The sequence below is a fragment of the Lepidothrix coronata genome, unplaced genomic scaffold, assembly GCF_001604755.1.
Source record: "Lepidothrix coronata isolate B3197 unplaced genomic scaffold, Lepidothrix_coronata-1.0 Scaffold12, whole genome shotgun sequence".
Taxonomy (NCBI): domain Eukaryota; kingdom Metazoa; phylum Chordata; class Aves; order Passeriformes; family Pipridae; genus Lepidothrix; species Lepidothrix coronata.
The window spans coordinates 8,254,474-8,273,093 of record NW_016690192.1 but is presented as its reverse complement, the minus strand read 5'-3'; the positions used below and the strand labels follow the sequence as shown (position 1 = coordinate 8,273,093).

Sequence of the window (18,620 nt, the reverse complement as noted above, 5' to 3'; positions counted from 1 at the left end):
ATTTTCTACTGAGAAAACTGAAACAAGAGGACTCAGACAATGTGCCTTCCAGCCCTGACCTGAGAGGGCCACAGCTGCCCTGGCAGAACCCAGGGCTTTGTCTGGTGGTGCTGTTCTCAATGACAGAGCATTTAAAAACAGATGCAACATGACACAGAGCAAAAGAGCCAGGGGGGACCTGTGCTGGGGGGACCTGTGCACGGCTTCACCTGGGTTATCTAATCCTGTGGAAATCTTGATGGTGTTTTGATAATAGCAGATATTAGTGATCAAAATACCTCTTATTTCAGTGATTCAAGGACAAAATGGGATGCCATTGTCTCCCTGGATGAATGTGAGGTGTTTTATGAAAGGGACGATCACTGTGTTTGGAGGATGACAAAATTTCCTTCTCTGCCTCTGGAGGTAATGGCAGCATCGGCTGTAATGCAGCACTGTGTCCCTTACTCCTGCTTTGTGCTGTGAAGGGATCTGTCACAGTTATTTACATCTGTATTTTAAATATGATTTGAAAAGAGACTGATTCAAAAATTTTCAATGACCCAGTGAAATCTGAACTACTTATTGCAAGACAAGAAGTATAATGCTTCAATCAAAATAGCAACTTGGAATGTGTTTTATTAAACAGAGTTCATTTAATATTACCCCAGAGTGCTGTGGATGTGAAAACACATTCTTGAATTTGAACTTTCATATTTAGGTAATAGGAACAAGGAAAAAATGGTAATTTCTAATATTGCACATTTTGGGCCAAATTCTGATCCCATATAGAACTACCCATGACATTCCTGCATGTTTTCCAAAAGCAGCGTGTCCCTGGGTCCTGTCTGTCACTACGAGGTAAAAATGTTGCAGAAAAAACAAGTAGACCCTGCACAGAGCTCTGCATAAAATCCTGCTGGATTTTACTTTCCCGTCACTGTCTCTGCAGAATTTCTGAGGTGAGTGTTTGCAGTGAGAGAAAACAAAACCAAGCTCAGGCTCTGTGCAATCAAAGAAAATTCTGAAATAATTTGCATCGAGAGATGCAAAATAATGGAAAAACGTGGATTATATGCATAAATTCTGTGTGCATTTCACTTCTAAATATTCCTTGATTTTTGTCAGCAATGTTATGCAAAAATATTTAAATGAGCAGATTATAAAAGAGCAGTGCTGCCCGTGTAATATCGATGCAGAATCGATCGGGGACGGGCAGCTGGGAAGCGATGGGGCCATTTATATCTCCATTACCGGAGAATTGCTGGTCATCCTAAGGAAAACGGGTTTTTGCTTGCCGGCAGTTCGATATTTCGGGTTGGTTCCTGCTGCCAACCCGAGCGTGACTGCGGAGAGCCACTGATCTCTCGCACGGACCCTGGGGTGAGCTCACCGGCCCCGAGCGCACCGGGGCGGGGCGCGGGACCGGCGGCCTCGGAGGCTCCGCCGCTCGCTCTGTTCCATCGCTCGGTGTCCCCGCTGGCCCCGTCCCCCGCTCCGGGTCCCGCCGCTGCCCGACACCCACCAGGGGGTGAAGCTCTGGAGGGACCGGCGGGCCGGGGCAGGCGCGGAGAGCTGCAGTCCCCGTGCGGTGTTAAAATACGGTAAAACGGAATTTTATTAGGTGCTTATTTAGAGAAACGAAAAATCCTACTCTGTTACACACGGAGCGAACTCCGGTGCCTGTATTAATTGTCGCCCGCCGTCAGCGCGGGTTGTGCCGACACCTTCCACCCCTGCCCGAATCCCTGAGGCAGAGCGGGGATGTCACCTGCGCACGGAGGGGATGTACCGAGCAGCGCTGCGCCCGCCGCCCGGTGCGGCTGCGGGAGAGCCCGGCGGTGCCGCCGGGACGGAGCGGGTATCGGCTCCTGCGCCGGGGCCGAGCATGCAACCACCGGGCTCTGAGCTGTCAGAATTCCTTTGCAAAAAACCCAATTACCGTGACTATAAAACTTGGTTTTGAGAAAAAAATATTTCTCTTTTCACGGGATCCCGCAGAAAAGGAAAACAAAATAAGATTTTTTCCTTTCAGTATAAAATTGACCAAAATAGTGTATCTGCTCAGGTACCATAAATACACTGCACCCACAAAGCAAAATAAAAGCTTTTGTGTAATTTGGGTGGTGTTTTCTGATTTAAAAAAAGAGCTGAGGATTCTCTGACCTTGACACGAGGTAGCTGCCTGCTGCCACACCACAGCTGGCATGTTTGACAGCAATTCTTACAGGCTTTACTTTCTCTTGATATGAAGAAGTTAAGTGGGCAGCTTGGGAAATTTAGGCATGTGATTATCTAATTTTTTTGAAGGCTCAATTTTTTTTTCAAGGGCTCTTTCACAAAACCCCCAGCATGCTGCATCGAGGCAATTTCAACTATGGGTAGAGCAGAATTAAAACATTTCCCCTAATATCCCATTACGTAAAATCGAATTGACAGCGTGTTGCAAAGTAGTTGTGTATTTTCAGTAACCAAAAGTACCAAAGAGCTGCTAAGCCTCCAGTGCTCAGTACCTTTAATACAATAAAGCAATTTTAAAAACTTGAGACCGAATTCCATACGATTGTATGTTGTTGTTAAATGTGTGAACTTGGGCAAATTCAAATCAAGCCCTGGCAGGAGTGGAGGATGAGAGCTGAGAAGCTGCCCCGTCCACAGAGGTTTAACCCCACATGAAAACACCGATTTCAGTGCACTCTGTAGCTGTTACTGTCATCCTCTTGTAAACTGATTTAAGTACTTGAGTTTCAGAGGAAGAAGCTATTTCAAGCGAATACTTGTGTGTATGACATCTGTGATTTGCATGTACAGAATTATCCTGGTGAATCAGTCAAGTGACTTTGTGCCCAAGTGCCTGGATGCACTGGGGAGCACAACGGGCATGGAACCTGCGGAACAACCAGCTGGGAACACTGTGGCTCTGATTTGAGTGGTTTCCTGGTGTGGATGCAAAATGCTATGGATGAGAAAAGACTAGCAGTTGCTGGAGTGAATGAACCCATCTGCCTCCCTCGAAACAACTGAGTGCACAGGGAATGAAATTGTAATTTAAAAAAATTTAACACAGCAAGAGCAAATATGAAAATTGAGATGAAAATACCTTTTAGGTTAATTAAGTGGCTAAGCACACTTACAAATGGTAAAGATTTGCCAGTTTTAGAAGTCTTGTTGCTTATCCGTGGATTTTCCTTTGGCCATGACCCCCAGTCACCTTTTCAGTGGTGCTGCCTCCCACTGCCTGTGGCTGCTCTGCCCGCTGGCTGCCTGCACTCTGCAGCTGCAGATGGCATTTACAGCCCAACAGAATTGCTTAGAGCAGCTGGAAATGAAACACAACTTGACAAAATTAACTTCAAAAAGAACAGGTGTAGCTTGGGTGAGCCTGGGATAAGGTGTGGTGACCCCCAGTGTACGGGCAGGGAAGGGCCGGGAAGGGCAGTGGTGCACAGAGGAGGTGGTGCTGGGGCTGTGCTCCTTCCTGGAGTGGCTGCAGGGTGTTGAAACCACCTCAGCATTGCCCTCTGCAACCTTGGATGCAGTGTGAAAAAATCAGACAATCCTCGTAAAAACTGTTCTACATTTTAAGCAGTGAAGTAACACAATTCCCTGATCTTTCCCTGAGAATCATGAGACTGTTTATTTTTCTTGTTGTGGAGTCTTGTTTTGGATTTTTTGTATGAGGTCGTGAGCCGTCTTCAACCGTTGGAGATGATAGGAGTAAAGTAACAAGATGTCAACAGTTAGGGTAACATTTCTAGGTTAAGACTGCCAAAAAAATCTTCATGAATTTTGTATCATTTTTCAGAGGAATGTGGGATTGTATCACATGTCAGTTTCTGACAAACTGTATTTCTAAGAATGTAAATCCTGTGCTGCTATTACACAGTGCAAGGGTTTGGGATGTTATTGTAGTGTTGGGAAGAAAAAGCTAAAAAGAAGCTTCCCAAAAAATTTACTTGCACTGAATACCCTTTCCTGCCAATACACAACCCTACTCTGCCCTCGAAGGCACACCAAGGTCCTGGTTTACACACACTATTAGTATCTGTGATCCCTCTCCCACCTTGCACAGGTGACTGTACACACTGGGAATTAATCTGCTCTGGATTTGGGAACAGGCCACTTCTATCCCAGGAATGTGGGTTCTGTGGGTTGGGCTTGAAGTCTGATTGGTTTCTTTGCATCTCTGCTTTTTCAGTGCTGAATTTTCCCTTCCCATGTGTGATGAGATCTGACAGCTTGGCAACGTCTGTGGGCACTGCTTGTGGTTGGTGCTGGTGCTGCCAGTCCCTTGAGCCACATCCAACAGACCAGAGCCAGACCTTTAGGAAATGTCACATGCAGAGGAGGGTTCAGACTGTTCCGAACAAACTCCTTAAAATCCACAAGAACAACCTCCTCCTCTGTGCACAGGAGCTGCCCCCCGGGTGGTGAGGAGGGACCTACCAGAACGGTGGGATCCTCACTAGTGGCGATGGGGACAGGGACAGCCTGTGGCTTCACAGCACTTGGCTGAGGCAGCAGGCTGGGAAGGCCCCTCTGCACGGAGGCAGATGTTGCTGAAACCCTGGGGTTTCAGTTCAGCCCAGAGGCAGCTGAGCCTCAGAATGGAGAGAGGAAGGTCTGTAAACATGGTGACTGCAAAGGTCTGACACGAGCCCCCGCCCCAACACTGCTCCAGCAACACCTGTGGCAGAAGCCATGTCCCCACACTTGAGGAGCTGTTGTCCCTTGCCCTGCTGTGGGACCCTTGGCTGCTCTCACCATCTGGCTGCTGCCCCACAGGCTAAGGGACTTGGGCTTTGCTCACCCACCTCCTGGCCAGCAGCTCTGCAATGTCAGAAATGCCCCCCCTGTGTTCAGTCAGAATGGAACCATAGTTAGTTCTCCCAAATGCACATGAGGTCTGAGACCAGTGCAGTGATGCTTTGGAAGGTTTCTGTCGAATTTCCACCTCACATATTGGCTATCTCACAAGCCAATGGTCTTTGGTCTTCAGTATTTGTCGCCAGCATCTCTCCTTCCCTGAAGGAGAAACCAGCAGCACCTGTGTGTTCTGTGACATGCTGTTCGTGCTGGCAAGCACCTCAACTGGACGTAGCAGCAAACTTACAAGGACAGAAGGGCACTGGCCTCTCCCCTTCCCATGCCCCAGCCACATGCTGAGGTGTTTCAAGCGCCCAGAAGGAGAACATCTGAGCTTGAAGTCAGCAAGACAAACACACAACACAAGAGGCTCCAGTTCCTTTCTTCTGGCGTACCTGTGACTGGAAACAGCCCAACGGGTCTTTCAGAATCTACTCAGTGCCCCAATTACTCTTCCCTGAGGCTGCCATGGAGTATGTTCAATTTCTGCAGTGGAATTAAAATGCCCCCGAAGACAGAAGTTCATGTAATGGAAACAGTGACATCCCTCTCTGCATGGCCTGGGAGTTCCTGCACAAATAAACCACCTCCTTCAGTGAGGGTCTGGCTCTGCAGTGTAAGCTATCACTCAGTCACAAGACAGCTTGGAAGGTTTACAAATTCAGCATTTTTCTAAAAAATACACGAGCATGGAGTATCTTTACCAGTGGCACAACAAGGAATGCACACAGTGCTGCACTGTTTGTATATAACAGTTCCTGTAGTCAGTGGTTCTCAGCTCAGCCCAGCCCAGCCCTTGGGGTGACTTTGGCCGGGTGCTGGCTGCAGAGTGCAGGGGCTCTGTGAGGAGAAGGGGCCATCAGCACACAGAGCTGGCTAAAGGGGCAAGGAAAAATGGTACTGAGTGGCCAGTGGTTATGGGAATTGGAGTGCACACAGTAGGGCTGGAGCCCGAGACACAGCAAAGAGCAGGGAAACAGCAGCAGCCCGGAGGGATCTGGATGCACCCGGCTGAGGCTGGTACAGAGCAGTACCCAGCTCGTGCTTTTCTGTCCTAAGCTCTGCCCCAGGTATGCTCTGCAGGTGACTAACAGCTGCCAGGAAGGGCCAGCCATGCTGGTGCATGCTGCTCTGCAGAGGTCCTGCAGGGAGTAACAACCTTTGGGGAAAACAACTCAGTTTTTAGAGTTTCTCTGCTCTGCAAAAACAAAGTTGGAAGTGAAACGCTGCCACAGAGAACATGGCCAAAGGCTGCAGCAAACCTGTTATTTCTGGGATAACTGGCAGATGGAGTAGAAGTCTGTTAATTCAACACTACAGTTAAAAAAACCCCAACACATTCTAGGGCTTTGTTCTCTGTGCCTGGTAGCATTACACCTGCTCACCATTCTGTTAATTACCTTTTTTCTGGTCAATGTCCATGGGAGTGTTACTACTGAGAGCACAACAGTATATAAACCTCTTACAAAGAGCATACAGTCAGTTTGCCATTTGCTTTCGAATGCCTTAGTCTATATCATGATTTCGGCAAACAGATCCAGACTGCTTTCAGTATCATCCTGGGGCTCCAGCTCTCCACTGGGATTGGCCTGTTCCCGAATGGTCCGTCTCTTTCTCCTGTGCACATACACAGAGCGGCTCTTCTCTGGCCCCTTGGGAGCCAAGGTGTCTGTAGGGACAGCAGCCTCCAGAGCCAACTCCAAGCCCTTGTGGAATCTAGAAAGAAAAAATTTTGTATTTACTATTTTGTAGGTTTGCTACAAAACTCCTCTAAGAAACTAATGCTTTTGGAATGTAATCAAGACATGCAAGGAGAAGAAAAGTGGTTTTAGCTGATACTGAAGAAAAACTCAATGTCATGAACATTCCATCATTACATGGTATAATCTTACAAACCTCTCAATCCTCCTTATGTTTTCTTCCATTTTCTGATTGGCTACATGTACCAGAAATTCAATATATTCGTCAGAGACCATCAATCTCCCCTTGTGGCTCAATGGAACTTCTAAGCAGTGAGTGCTTCGGACAGCCTGAAAAAGCACACAGGACTTATCTGGAACAAAGTTTTTTTACTTTATGAAGGTAATTTAAATAATATAGGGAGTTCATTGCAGGAAAAAACCTGCTTATCCATAAAATTGGTTAGTTTGCTCTCACCTAAAGCAGAAAGCTATTTCTTTGCTACAGCATGCCCTGTGACAGCTGTTCAGCACAAGTCAGATCTCGGCTGGTAAAAAGCCAAGGTTAACATAATGATATGACTTTGTTACATTCCTTACAGTAGCAGAGTCCTTACCATCGTAATTTTTCCTCCTCTGCCAACCGTAATACCAGAGTTCCTGAATCCAGAATCAACAGCCACTGAATGCTGCAGAACAAATAAGTGCTTAAACAGGTCTTGTACACTTTCACAGCAAAAAATAATTATGAATGGGTTGCAATGCAACTTGCAATCTTGGTTTTGCAAAAAACTTACTCAAAACCATCTCCACAGACTGACAAAAAATAGTTAAATTAAAATTTCTTTAAGATCAAGCCCACAAACTGTGGGTGGTTTTCAGAGACCCATGGTGCATCCTGACTGTCTGAATCCATCAGTGCAGATGGGACACAATGTCTCTCTGAGCACTGAGTTGCTTTATCCCAAGGAGCTGGAAGCACACACAGTCATGCCACATGTCTATAGCTGTGAGGACAGCAGCACTGTACACTGAGCTCATCAGCTCTCCTGTGCTAATGAGGGAATGAGCCTGGCACGGCACACACTGCTCTTCGGTCATGCTGGAGAAGCAGAACACAAAGGTGTTCATTGCAAGTGGAGACAAATGGCCTGGATGGTAGCAAAGTAATGCCTAAAATCCATCCCTTTCAGCCAGTGAGAGAATCTCAGGCTCCCTGGGAAATGTTTTATGGGCGGCCCTCTTCAGCTCAAAGGTGAGTCATTTTGCTTTCTATGCATAGCAAAATCTCCACCAAGTTTAAAGCTCTGTTTTCCTCATCGGCTTACTTTACCATCTCAGTTGTTAAACACACAGCACATCTGGGACTATTCCTAAGTGTTACAGCTTAACCAGGAGACAATCCTTTTACTTTTACAGGCAGGAATGTAACAGAGCAACAATGTCACATTGTGCTTGATGTGGTTTTACCAGCAGCTGTGCATCCTGCAGCTCCCGACACAGCACGTGAAGAACAAATGGTTCAAACTTGAACACAACGTCTCCAGTGGACTTCTCTAGTGCTGTCATCTGGAAAATACACCAAAACATTTATATTAACACTGCAAGTGTGTACTGTTATTGCAAAAAAAAAAAAAGGCAAAAAAGAAAAAGCTAGTCTGTGTATGAAACAAGCACCAAAAATGCAGCAAATGAGTCCCAAGCAGTCAGGTTTGATCAGCTGCTTTTAAGTTTTCATTGCTCACAATACACAGAAACTCCATGGATTTCCCTGATTCTGTTTGCTAAACTGATCAGGTTTGATAGAAATTAATGGCAAAACAGACATTAAAAACTGTGCTTCATCCTTCATGTTTTTCCTTTGTACATCCAAACATTGACACCATCAGTCCAGCAAGGGACAATGACTGTTCTGCTGCAATCAGGTGATTGAGCAGGGATTTTTTTTTTAACTGTTCTTTAAAATCAAAGACATTTAGTTGCTGAAGTACATTCCTCAACATTCTGGGTTTCAGCAGATTAAATCCATGGCCTAACATACGCAACCACACTTCAATCCTTTCTCAAATACCAGTGTGTAGCCTAATATATGAGAATTATAAAGACAAATTCAGAGGTTGAAATTAGAGGCATAAACCCACAAGACTAGAAAAAAAGAAGTAACTTTATAATCATAAAATTGAAGATATCCCCTTCAGACCCCTCAGTTCTGCCAGAAGACAGAGATGCTAGTGGCAGATTTTCCTGGATCTATGGGTGTGCAGACAGCTCTCTGACATCCTGCACAGCTCACAAAGACAGTTTATCTGCTTTTCTGTGCTGTCTTCGTGCAGAGAAACCTTGAGGGCTGGGAATATTTTCTTCTATTCAGAAATGTCACTTTGAGACAGAAAAGCTTGAGCTTAAAAACATTCTCTTCAAAACGGGTCTGAAGAATTTATTAAGCAACACCCCTAAAGAAGATTTAATTTTGAAAGAGTAGCAATTCATCTCAGCATTAGGAATAAAAATTCTTTCACGTGTTTTCCATGACACCACGAGCACTGCAATGAATAAATAGAAAAGCTGTATCCTACTGTGCTCTTACCACATCGCCTTTGGCACAGGGGTCATGTGTTACTAGGAGCCACGTGCAGTTCTTCTTCTGGATCCCGCCGCCGTCCGTGTCCTGATGGACAGAAACCAGGGAATGGGCTCTGCGGGTCGGTGATGTTTGATCCGGCTCTTCCGAGCCAGGAGCGTCGCTTTGCCCGCAGAGCCCATTCACAGGAACACTGCTCGGGCCGGCTCTGCCCGGGCACCGGCCGGGTTTGTGTGTCCCGGCCACTGATACTCAGCTGAGCACGGACAGGGAAGCACCGGCAATAGCGGGACCCGATCTCGCGGCATGCCGGCCCCGCCCCGTCATCCCGGCCCACCCCCCCGGTACCCATGCCGGTATCCCGGTATCCCGGTATCCCGGTATCCCACCGCCAGCAGGACCCTCCCGTCGCACGAGCTGGTGGTGCAGAACCGCTCGTGCGCGTTCAGGAGCCGCGCGAGCTCCGCGGCGCGCGCGTCCAGCGCGCGCTTCCGGCTAGGGTCGGGCCGCGCGAGCCGCTGCGCCTTGCGCCGCGCGAACGCCGCCATCGCGCGGGGACGGCGGCCCGCGGGGGACAAACTTCTGCGCGCGGCCGACTGCCGGGGCGGGGCATTGGATGGCCCCGCCCTCCGCCCTCCGCCCGGGCCCACGCTTCGGCGCGGGGGCTGCGGCGCTCCGCAGGTAGGCGGGGGGCGCGGAGCTCCCCGGTGCTCCCCGGGGGGACGGGACGAGGCGGCGGCGACCCCGCGCTGCCCGTGTCGGGCTCCGCAGCCGCGGTGGCCACGCCCGGGCCTCTAGCGGCGACGGCCGTGGTGCGGCTCAAAGGGGCGGGGCCTGACCGCCAGAGGCCTCGGGGGGCGGGGCCTGGAGGCGAGAGGCGCGTCAGGGGCGGGGCCCGGCAGAGGGGGCGTGCCGGGGGCGTGCCCGGAGCGGGAGGGGGCGGGGTCGCGATGCCGCCCGGGGCGGGCCGGGCCTGGGCCAGCGGTGCCTGTTCCGCGGCTGTTCCCCGCCGGAGACGGCCCCGTGCTGTGCTTCCCGTCCGCCCCATGCCCGGCTCCTGGAAGCTTCTCTGAGCGGGAGACCCTGGGCACCTCGGGCCCCTCCTCTCCTTCCCCTCCCTCTGGATCGGTTCATTATCACGAGGCCGAGCCGCCCTTCGGCCCGCGGGCTGTGCCGTGTCCTGGGCGGTGTCCGCAGGGCACGTCCTGGGGACTCAGGCTCTCCCTGACCTGAACACGAACCGGAGATATTACTGTCGTGTTTTTCCCCAGATCTTCTAGTCGCCATGGCAGCCACCAGCAGAGTGATGAGAGCGATCAGAGTGTTTGAATTTGGTGGCCCTGAAGTACTTAAACTCCAGTCGGATGTGTTAATTCCTGTTCCAAAAGAAAACCAGGTATATGTGTGCTCTGTGAAGGGAAATAAATAGCAGTAATGAATGGTAACAGGTGCCCGCAGGACAGAATGAGGGATGCAACCCAGAACTCTTCATCTGGAGTACATGGGGTTTGATCAGTGTGTTCATACTCCCTGAGACATCATGCTTGACAAATGTGGGCTCTTTACTGTTCTGTGGGCTACATATTCCACACCAAGGGTTTCCTGAAAGTACCTCCAGTTCGACACTGGGTTGTCACAGAGGCTGTTTGAGAATTCACTTAAAGTGCCATGATGCTGTGCTGTGAATTAAACGGCTAAATCTTTCTACTTGCTGCTTAAGAAGCATCTTTTCTTGTAGGTGTTAATTAAAGTCCATGCCTGTGGGGTAAATCCTGTTGAGACATATATTCGTTCTGGGACTTATGCCAGGAAACCGGCTTTGCCCTACACCCCAGGCTCGGATGTGTCTGGGGTGATCGAGGGTGTTGGGGAACATGTGACTGCATTCAAGGTATTTACACATTGAGCTTTAATTCACGATTGTTTATTGTATCCTCTTCGGGTGATTGCTATGTTACTGCGCCTGGCTCTTTTGCTTATAATCATGTAATGTCTTCAAGGGGGGAATCCCCTTCACAGACTAGTAAAAGCACGCAGTGGGATCCCATTGGCAAGCCAGTCTGCAGGTGGGACTGTGAGGAATTCTGTGACCTCTGGGAGCTCAAAGGTCTCAGAAGAGGCACCTGCTGTCTGTCTCCTTAAAGGAGTGACATCAGGTGTACAAAAGTTGGGTTTCTGCACTGCAGAAGTAGTTGAGATTGGATGCTTCCTGCTGGGGATAATAATTTCATACAGAACTGAAAAATTTTCTGTGAAGTTTTTTGGGAAATGGAAATTGCTTACTTGTAAAGCCCCATTAAGTATTTGTTGTTAAAACTGTTCAAATACTGCATTGCTCCAGTGTAGTAATTTTACTTGGATTTCTATGGGGAAAGTCTTGTGACAGGAGAAGGCTAAAAGATATCTATGACATTTGTATAGTTTCCAAATCTGTTCTCCCATTCAAGTCACTAGATGGTTGATCCCAACCAAATATAATCATAGTTAGAATTGTGCTGGAATTTCCTGATTTGGGATGTATGTAACAATTTTGGGAGACCTTGGTGATTTGGTTATCTGGAGAGAAGGATCATCTTTATTCATATTTTCTTATCAGCAGTTTGCTGTATCTGCTATGTGTGTTTTTTGCTTCCTATGGCAGTCGTGATGCTCCTGGCTTGAATGAGAGAGAAGTGTCTTTGGGTATATTAAGAATATATGTTTCTCCACATTAAAATTAAATAATTTAGAAACATTTCTTTTGTGTTCATGAAAGCTTTTGAGGTTTTGCATTTGAAATCTGTGGATGGAATTCCCGAGTGTTCGAGTTCATTGAGGTTCATATTAATGAGACAGTAGGTTTGTGTGTTACACTGCAGAGCAGGGTTATAAATATGACACTTTAAATTAAGTATATGGAATTATATGGTTTGTGTTGCATTGATGGTATGTATCAGCATTTATAAAAATTTCTATGACAAATATAACTGGTTATTTTTAATAGGAGAGCTGTTAGTAATAGCCTAAACTTCTGTGAATTGGTTCATAATGTTTGTTAAGGAAAAAGGAAGGGAAATGATTGATTTCTCTATATTCTCTCCCTCTGTTCTAGAAAGGGGACAGGGTTTTCACCCTTGAAACTGTTTCTGGAGGATATGCAGAGTATGCACTTGCTGCAGCCAACAGAGTCTTTCCTTTGCCAGACAAGCTGGACTTCAGGCAGGGAGCAGCGCTCGGAGTCCCCTACTTCACTGCCTACCGGGCCCTCTTCCAGAAGTAAGGCACCAAATCCAAGTTTGTGCACTTTAATTTTTAATATTTAAAATACCAAAATGCATATTTTCATTGTCCTGTAAAATGGGGAGATTGATGAGTGAGAAATGTTCAAGACACTTGAATTTGTTACGCTGATGGAATTGTCAGATGATTGTGACCTAGAAGCCTGTGACTGTCTTTTCCTGTTAAGTGTTTCTTCTTAAGAGAACAGACCTGGAAAGGCTTCATGTAATAAAACATGTGGCTGCTTTTCAGTACTCACTGGTATTTTATCCAGGGAAGAAAAGCAGGAATAGTTCTAATTTCCTAATTAAGCAGCCAGGTACTGTGGAGCAGAACCACCACTTTCCTGGGACAGAGGAAGGTCCCAGGCTGAGGCTCAGTACGGGGCTGTCACTGCCTGCTGGCTGCATGTTGCTTCATGTCATCAATCACAGGGTTTATTTTGCCTCCTTGTTCTCCTTAAAAGGCTTATGATACCTGTTTAGCCATAAATTGGAGCATTGTTTGGAATATAAATTGGAACATAATTTGGAAATGCTGTGTGAACGATGAGGTTTGATCAGTGTCTGCATTGGTCAGAATCTGCACCCTGGTACTCAGTCAGTGTGTACTGCACTCACAACACCAATATGTCCTGTGTTCTTCACCCAGAGGCTGTGCCAAAGCTGGGGAAAGTGTGCTGGTGCATGGTGCCAGTGGCGGGGTAAGTGTTCCAAGGAGGCAGGTGATAGGGAATGCTGCTCTCTGTCCATGCATCTGCTTGGGGTATGAGTTATGGTCACATTTAGATCAATAAAGGGATTAGCAAATTAGGTGTTTATTTCAGACACTCTGGGATACACTTGCTTAGAGCAAACTCTGTTATTCACAATAACTGTGAAACTGTGCAAGTGCTGGTGTGAGGTCCCCAGTCAGAGGGTCACACACTGAACAGATGGAAGTTGATGTGGAAGCTTTGTAGTAGGTCTAACTCAGGCAAAACTGATAGCAGAAAGCTGTAATTTTCCAATATGTACAAGTTGTTCTGAGTCCTCTGAGAAGGAATCAGCGGTGCAGGGCAACTGTGCGTTTCTGGGATGTTTCTACCTGTGAGCTGTCAGCCAACTGCACAGGGAGAGGCACTGGAATGGATAAAGCTGTGACTGAATACTATGTGAAATTGCACTTCTAATTTTCTTCAGTTTTACGTGACAGGCTAATTTTAGATCTCTCTCACATAACATTCTAGTTTAATTTATCTCCCACACTGTGCCCTTTCTTGCTCGGTTTCTGCTGATGCACCAAACAGCTGCTATGAACGGGCAAAGTTTCAAAGTTTCTTTAATTATTTGTAAGACAACAAAAAGATAAATTCAGATCTTATTCTGAGATACTAGAATGGCATTCAGCATCATTGCCTCTTTTTATTTTCATGAACTAAATGTGGTGCTTCTGTTCTTACTGGAGTGCAAAGCTGGTAGAAGACACTGAGAATTTGCTTTAGAAAGAGATAATTTAATTTGTTTGTGAAAGGTGCAGAAGTGGTTTTAATAAAATTTGTGCCTGCAGATTTTCTTTGCAATGTATAATGCTGGTATCAATAGCAGATGATTCTGTGAAGAGAAGAATTTCCCTGGCTTTGTATCAAAAATGTATGGCCCAGCTTTGACAGATAGACAACATTCTACATTGATTTATATCAAATACTGATAACTGTTAAAAAGGATCAAAACTTTACCATGCTTCTGTAAATCTTTGTCCTTTTTAAAAGACTATTTTTCTGTCTTTAAGATCCAAATTACTTATTATGGTTAAAACACATGTTACCAAACCAACTTTTTAAATGGGGAAGTTCCAATTTGCTGGTAGAATAATTAAAATTTAAAATGCTAAATGGGTAAAATAGTTTTCTTTTTTATTTTTCTTTTTTCTCTTTTGTTTTTTTCTCTCTCCTCAGGTGGGACTAGCAGCATGTCAGATTGCCAGAGCTTGTGGTTTGAAGGTTTTGGGTACAGCAGGAACTGAGGAGGGCATGAATGTGATCCTGAGAAACGGTGCTCACCAAGCCTTTAATCACAGAGACCCTAATTACATTGAGAGAATTAAGGTAGGCATGATGTCAAGGCTAGAGGATGCAGGTACTAACAAACAAGCAGTTGTTTGCTGAAGATTTTAAAGGGGATTTTTGTAGGAGCAATAGTGTACTGCCTTTTTAATTTCTACACAAGATAAAACTTTCCCAGGCTGGAAAAGCAGAGCTTTCCTCACAGGCAGTGTCATTTAGAACTAACATTCAGCAAATTCCAGTGTGGGAGCACACCATAAGTCAGCACAGCAAAATGTGCTACAGTTCAGCTCATTAGCTGTCAGCTGTAGTACAGAGGCTGTATTGAAAATTTAAACAATAGCCTGTAAAATGGATGTTTCCTGTAGTGTATGAAATAAACAGTGGTACCTGAGCACTAAAATAACATCCTGTGTCTTGTACAGGAGTGCACAGGACCGGGGGGAGTGGATATCATCATAGAAATGCTCTCCAATGTCAACCTGGATGCTGACTTGCAGCTGCTGGCCCATGCAGGGAGGGTGATGGTGAGTGTGTCCCTGCCCAGAGGATGATGGTGAGTGTTTGTGTCCCTGAGCAGGGAGGTAATGGTGGGTGTTGGAGTCACTGCCTTAGTCTGTGCATTCTGCATCACAATTGTACAGCTCTTATTTTGGACTTGTTTGGGCAGGTTGTGGGCTGCAGAGGACGCATTGAGATAAACCCAAGAGACACTATGAGCAAGGAGTCAAGCATAATTGGAGTGAGTCTGTTTCTTGCAACTGAGGTGAGAAACATTTCTGTTTTAAAGTATGCTTTGTTGGCTTGTTCCAGCACTCCTCTATTTCAAGTTAAAATCAGTTGTAGGGATGAAAGCATAATTTCACTTTAACTAACTTGTTCATTCATTTCTTTATGTTTTGATTCAATCTCAGAACATAGTAAAATATTTTTGGGTTGTGGAATTTGGTTTAACACTTGAATAAATTGTCAATGCAATTCTAAAATGCAAAGACCTTGTTGTGAATGCTGTGTTTGTTACATGCAGGAGGAGAGGCGTGAATGTGCCACGGCACTCCTTGATGGCATAGAAGCTGGCTGGCTGAAACCCATTGTGGGCTCGGAATATCCCCTGGAGAAAGTAGCCAAGGCTCATGAAGACATTATTTGTAGCAGTGGTGCCCGAGGGAAGATGGTGCTCCTTCTATAAAGGAGAACCTTTTTCCATTTATTTTGTAGCTGCTTTAACTGCACCTTTGCTTACATGGTTCATTGAATGTATGTTATAAGCATACTTTTGATCAGATTTGACAGTAGAAAATGCTCACTTACATGAATTAATTAACAAGCTGCTTCTTTTTGTAAGGAGCAGAGTTTCATTTACTGTAAAGTAATTTTGGTAGCTTTTTTGACTGATGTGTAAATAATAAATTTTTCCCGCTGGCATGGCGTGGTGCTGCAAGGGAAGGCAGAGTTTGGTATCATGTTCTGTGTGAAGGCAGAGTTAAACCACTCTAAGTAGTGCAGAATGAAGCTGCTTTTTACAGATACACAAAATTAAATAACTTGCTGTGTTATAAATTCTTTTAGCCACAAAATCGGTCTTAAATTTGTCACACAATTTACTTGAAATAAAAGCTTTTACTGACAAAATAGTTCATTTTCCAGCTCAAAAGATGGGTAGAATCTCTCAAATATGAACTGTTTGGAGCAGAGGTACTTTCACTTGGCTGTGCCTGCCTCAGGGTCTGAGGTGACAGTGTCCTGGCTCATCCACAGGGACTGTCACTCTGCAGATCCATATTGGTATTCCTCTCTGGAGCTGATGATAGTTATTCCTGGATGGTAAATGGCTGGTTGTGAGGATTTCAGTTCTTGCTGTGACCATTATTCAAGTCTCCTGGGTCCCTGGCTGCATGGAGAGCAGGGCTGCATGGCTCTTGTGGCATGGAGACTTTCTGTGAAATTCCTGAGCCCCAATCTCTGGAGTGGGCAGACTGTGCCATTACACTGAGTCATTTCATTGTCTCTTGTTCTCACAAACCTTAAATCCATTGCCTGGGAGCAGTGGGATCCTTCCTCCCTCCAGGCTGCCCCAGGGGAAAAGAGTTAGTTTCCTTGTTTGTTGCAATTCCCCACAGGAGTAGGGAGCTGCGTTTCTATGTGAAGGTTTGAGAGTGATTCACCTGGTGTAAGTGATGTGAGTAGGTAGTTTCTCAGCTGCTTATCCAGGTGAAAGGTGCTGACTGTTCCTGTTCCTGTTCACTGGGGCAGAATGCAGCCTGAACAGTGATGGTGTGTTGGGAACCTGCTTGATAATGTTGTCAGAGAAAATAAAACATCTTTTAATATAGAAATATTAAATAGAGGTTAAAAATAATGGTTAATGATTGATTAATGATGTGCATGTAAAAGTATATATTTTCCTTATACTCTGTATGTGTTTGTTTAAATATTATTTTTGATTCAGCTTTTTAATTTAGTCAAGGTATTACATGAATGGGAGGTGATGGTTTGTGCTCAAAACAAATGCTGCCTACGCTTTCTAGTCGTTAAAAATGCCATCCCCTCTCCCTTGTAATTTTCCCCTATATCTGTTCCTGCAAAGATGCTTAGTGCTGCTTCTGCATTGTGGCTGACGTTTAGAAGTGAAATTCAGAACAGTTCTCAGGTCTGTCCTCATTGCTGCTGTCTCCAAGGGCTGTGTTTGTCACAGGGTTTGTCACCAGAAGGTGTCAGAGCAGTTCTGTGTTATCACATTGCTGCTGCTCTTTGCCAGGTGATCTGGCAGAATGGCACAATAGGACTGAGACTGACTTGTGAAGGAACGTCATGTAACGTTTATTCTTCTGTCCATTTGTGATGTATTCTACCAATGGAAGGGGTTGTTTTAATTTTGGGAAAAGTAGTGTGAATAGAACTAATGAAGTAGGACTGAGGTGTGTCTGATCTGTCCAAGCCACCCATCTAGAGAATGTCAGCCTGGAGAGTGCTTGGTTTGGCTCTCTTTTTGGGACATACTGCCCCTTGGCAATGCAGAAAAGGATGGAGGAAGAGGATGGGGATCTCAGACAATTGAATTGGGCAGAATAATTTGGTCAGGTTGTTGAGTAGCTTCTCCTATTTGATTGGATGGATTTTGGAGGCAGTGGTTCTCAGTGGCAGGCTGCTTGGTGCTGCTGTGGGTGGTTGGAAAGGTTGCACAGGCTCTTGTGTTTGTGCTGGCCTTGGCATCTGTAGGAGGGGTTTGGGGTTCAAAGCAAGGAGTTGTGTACAATGCCAGAGTCTGGAAACTGCTGTTCTATGTGTTTCTGAAACAGAAAAGAGTAGAATTGTTCTGAAAAGCAGCTGCTCTTGGTTAATATCAATGTGCCCAAAACAAATGCTGCCTATGCTTTCTAGTCGTTAAAAATGCCATCCCCTCTCCCTTGTAATTTTCCCCTGTATCTGTTCCTGACTTCTTCCTGTGGTGCAGGACGGTACAAAAAATTAATGAGACTTCAATTATAGGGCTGGAAAGATAAAATATGAAGAGAATATTGATGTTCTTAATAGTTGCTCCCTTTACAGAAGGCAGATCAATATTGAGTGTGGGTGGATCATGCCACAGAAGGCCTGAGGGTGGTGAAGTCCTTTAACATTTTGGAGCAGGTGCATCATAGGGGAAGGTTGTCCCTGGTCTTCCTCATCATGGGGATCTCCACTCAGATCAGTTGCTCTGTGGCCCCTGGAAACATCACCTGTAAGTTTGTGCTTCAGCTGGAACTCATCCCCCTTGCCGGCCTGGGTCCAGGGCTGTGGGTCTGTGCCAGGGCCTGTCCCTGGCAGTGTCTTGTGTCCCCGAGGCGGTGACAGAGTGGCACATCGGCCACATCTGGAGTGCTGTGTCCAGTTCTGGGCTCCTCAGGACAAGAAAGACAATAGTTATTGGAGAGGGTCCAGTGGAGGCCACAAAGATGATGAGGGGTCTGGAGCATCTCTAATGAAGAGAGACTGCGGGAGCTGGGCCTGGGAAGGCTGAGAAGGGATTTCATCGACCTCTATGAATACATCCAAAGTGGGTGCGAAGAGGATGGTACCAGACTCTTTTCAGCAACAGGATGCGGAGGAGCAATGGCCATAAACCAAAACACAAGAAGTTCTACCTCAACACGAGGAAAAACTTCTTTCCATGGAGGTGGCAGACCCTGGAACAGCTGCTCAGGGTGGGTGTGGAGTCTCCCTCTCTAGAGAC

General features: G+C 46.1%; 2 protein-coding genes across 2 annotated transcripts; one reads left to right on the top strand and one right to left on the bottom strand.

Annotated features, from left to right (window-relative positions):
* Positions 1 to 5,492: 5,492 nt before the first annotated feature.
* On the bottom strand, positions 5,493 to 9,653 carry TYW3 (tRNA-yW synthesizing protein 3 homolog). The gene is made up of 6 exons (XM_017805585.1): positions 9,495 to 9,653; positions 9,112 to 9,192; positions 7,995 to 8,093; positions 7,142 to 7,213; positions 6,742 to 6,875; positions 5,493 to 6,561 (listed from the first exon to the last, which is right to left on the bottom strand). Exons 1-6 carry the CDS (start codon positions 9,651 to 9,653, stop codon positions 6,357 to 6,359), a joined length of 750 nt encoding a protein of 249 aa, XP_017661074.1. The 3' UTR covers positions 5,493 to 6,356.
* Positions 9,654 to 9,724: 71 nt separating this feature from the next.
* CRYZ (crystallin zeta) lies at positions 9,725 to 16,039 on the top strand. Its single transcript, XM_017805584.1, has 9 exons — positions 9,725 to 9,786; positions 10,377 to 10,501; positions 10,844 to 10,996; positions 12,197 to 12,360; positions 13,015 to 13,066; positions 14,300 to 14,449; positions 14,833 to 14,934; positions 15,078 to 15,173; positions 15,435 to 16,039. The coding sequence occupies exons 2-9, from the start codon at positions 10,391 to 10,393 to the stop codon at positions 15,594 to 15,596; spliced, it is 990 nt and encodes a 329-aa protein (XP_017661073.1). The 5' UTR covers positions 9,725 to 9,786; positions 10,377 to 10,390; the 3' UTR covers positions 15,597 to 16,039.
* Positions 16,040 to 18,620: the final 2,581 nt, after the last annotated feature.